General features: G+C 35.9%; 1 protein-coding gene across 1 annotated transcript; it reads left to right on the top strand.

The window, feature by feature from the left end:
* Positions 1-8: 8 nt before the first annotated feature.
* LOC104912555 (E3 ubiquitin-protein ligase TRIP12-like) lies at positions 9-1,724 on the top strand. Its single transcript, XM_010716412.3, has 4 exons — positions 9-682; positions 767-862; positions 1,282-1,374; positions 1,512-1,724. Exons 1-4 carry the CDS (start codon positions 662-664, stop codon positions 1,707-1,709), a joined length of 408 nt encoding a protein of 135 aa, XP_010714714.1. The 5' UTR covers positions 9-661; the 3' UTR covers positions 1,710-1,724.
* The last annotated feature ends 935 nt before the right edge of the window (positions 1,725-2,659 follow it).

The following is a 2,659-nucleotide window of genomic DNA, read 5'->3' as shown; positions in this document are numbered from 1 at the left end:
AAAAAAAAATTGTATGTCTGTTGGAAGATTTTTTGCTTAAATCAAGTATTTGTAATTTCAAGAGGTATTTGGTCCACATGGTTGCATTTAGAACTAACATTGGGGAAAATCTGACAATCTGTGTATTGTCAGTTACATCTTCAGGTTAAAACCCACTGAAGTGTAGAGATTCCATTAGAAAGCCTTTAGATTGCTCTTTAACAGAGCCTGCTTGTATTGAGTGTTTATTCTGTGGCAAGAATTGGTAAATGTCAGCAAAACAGACTCTGCTGCTCATGTTGTTAATAAAGTAGCTGCCCCTTCGGTAGAAGCTTGATAAATGCATGCCTGGAGGCATGCATGAGCCAAGAGAACAGTGTACAGAAATACTTTAAACTTCTTCCACAGCAATCTCACAGGTTAACTTGTGATTGTGATTTTATGTCCCAGAAAAATGCGGGCATTTGGTGGATACCTTTGTGTAATAAAGAAAACACACCCCAAACAGAAGTTAAACCTTGGTAATTTGTAGCCTATATGATGTTTTTTCAGCTAACACTGTGTGAACAACTATGCATGGCTGTATACAAAAAGCTACAGTATAGATCTGTGCACTTTATGTTGATACCTAGATGCTTTTACTAAGTCCTTATTTCTTTTAAAACAGATAACATTGCTGCAGATGGAGCACAACTTTGACATCGTAAGTGATTTGTAATATTAAAGATTTTTTTTTTAACAACTGCTAGCATCTGAAATTAAAGCAGATCTATATGTATATTTGTAGATGAACCATGCTTGTCGAGCCTTAACATACATGATGGAAGCACTTCCCAGATCATCCGCTGTAGTGGTAGATGCAATTCCTGTCTTCTTGGAAAAGGTAACATGAAATCAAAACAGTGCTAAACTAATCTGAAGGTTTTCTATCTTCAGCTCTAACTTGAGGATTACCCGTAATATAATCACTTCTTTCATAGCTTAGAAGACAATGCATAATGCATCAGAAGCTTTTAAAATAGATTTCTTTGTTTATAGCCTTAGTGAAAAGCATTATGTGAATCACTGTAAACTTTGTCTTATTGTTATTACTTAGATACTGAGAAATTATACATACTTGAAACTCTTGGAGTAGCTACAGAGTAGCTATGTAACTGAACTTGCCTGAAGTTGCTGAACTTGGTTACATCTAACAGTGTAGCTGTGGTAGCATCTGTTTTAGTACAGGCTGTCGAAGTGTTAATGAACATTGTTTATACAAAGTGATTTAGTAACTGCTCTACAAATTTTGATTTATTCTAGCTGCAAGTTATTCAGTGCATTGATGTGGCAGAGCAGGCACTGACAGCCCTGGAGATGCTATCGCGCAGGCATAGTAAAGCCATTCTGCAGGCAGTAAGTACAGAAGTAGTCACCTTTTACCTCTGCATTTCCGTTCCCCTCATCTTGATGATTTGTAAGTTCTGTGAAAAAGAAGAAAAGTTTTGGTAACTTAGTAGTATTGAGAATGAAAACATTTATTTTTGTTACAGGGTGGGTTGGCAGACTGTTTGCTATATCTGGAATTCTTCAGTATAAATGCGCAGAGGAATGCACTAGCTATTGCTGCCAATTGCTGCCAGAGTATAACACCTGATGAGTTTCACTTTGTGGCAGATTCTTTGCCATTGCTTACACAAAGGTTAACCCATCAGGTAAGAGCTGTTGTAAAGCAGAAGGTTTCCTTTTGACCTGAAAGTAGTATAAAGCTTCCGTTAGATACCTAGTTCTTACTGTTCTTACTATTTGACTTTACAAGATAATCTGATACTAGTTTAAAGCTTCTGTAGTGTCAAGCTGTGATACTCTGATGTGTGTGTGAAGCTCTAGGTTTCTGTAACTATGGTGTAAGGATTCATGATGCTCTTGTTTTGTAAAATGAGAGAAATAAGGTACTTGAGCTTAGAGTGTGACTAATATTGGTTTTGTAATCTTCCCATTAGTGAGAGGAAATCTAGTTGTATTACTATTCAAATCTCCTTCCCACTTTAAAGCCTGAAACATTTCAGTTACAGTTGTGGTTTTCTGCTGGTTTATTTCTGCTGATGGCTTATTGGTCTTTTATAATGAAGTCCCTACTCCTGCACAATATTTTCAAATGATGGATCTTAAATAGTGGATTTGCCTGTATTGTAGTGCTGCTGTGTAAATAAATGTGCACTTAAAATGATTACTACACGAAAGAAATTTAGATGTACTGCTTAGTTGTCAAATCCCTGACAAAGAGATGAAAGAATGATTTTTCCTTAAAAAAAAACAACAACAACAACAAAACAATAAACCAAATAAGAATAAATGGAGCCTTCCAGGTAATCATTTTTAATAGTGATTTCTTAATTCCCTCTTACTGAAAGACTACTTGAATCTTTGAGGTAGATTCATATGCAGCACCATTAAACTTAGCCAAATTTATAGTGGGACTTGATGCTTTTGAAGGTCTTTTCTGAGCTAAATGATTCTGTGGTTCTGTGTAGGTTTAGAAGGTTCTTTAAAAACAGGAAGCAGCATTTCAGCAGTGCTAGGACAAATATACTGACTTTTTCCTTCTGAAGAAAGGCTATAGTGCACACAAAGACAACTTCAATCATCTTTGAAGCAGAATTTGATGGGGGAAAAAAATTCTCAGTTGCCTGTTTTTTTT

The sequence above is a fragment of the Meleagris gallopavo genome, chromosome 11 (assembly GCF_000146605.3).
Source record: "Meleagris gallopavo isolate NT-WF06-2002-E0010 breed Aviagen turkey brand Nicholas breeding stock chromosome 11, Turkey_5.1, whole genome shotgun sequence".
NCBI lineage: Eukaryota > Metazoa > Chordata > Aves > Galliformes > Phasianidae > Meleagris > Meleagris gallopavo.
Note: the sequence above shows the minus strand (reverse complement) of the source record. Positions and strands in the feature narration are given on the sequence as shown.

What these genes read in the sequence shown, in the direction of transcription:
- LOC104912555 (XM_010716412.3), top strand. Translation starts at nt 662, where the DNA reads ATGGAGCACAACTTTGACATC. An exon ending in TGGAGCACAACTTTGACATC is followed by an intron (nt 683 to 766) that starts GTAAGTGATTTG and finishes GTATATTTGTAG; the next exon opens with ATGAACCATGCTTGTCGAGC. An exon ending in TTCCTGTCTTCTTGGAAAAG is followed by an intron (nt 863 to 1,281) that starts GTAACATGAAAT and finishes GATTTATTCTAG; the next exon opens with CTGCAAGTTATTCAGTGCAT.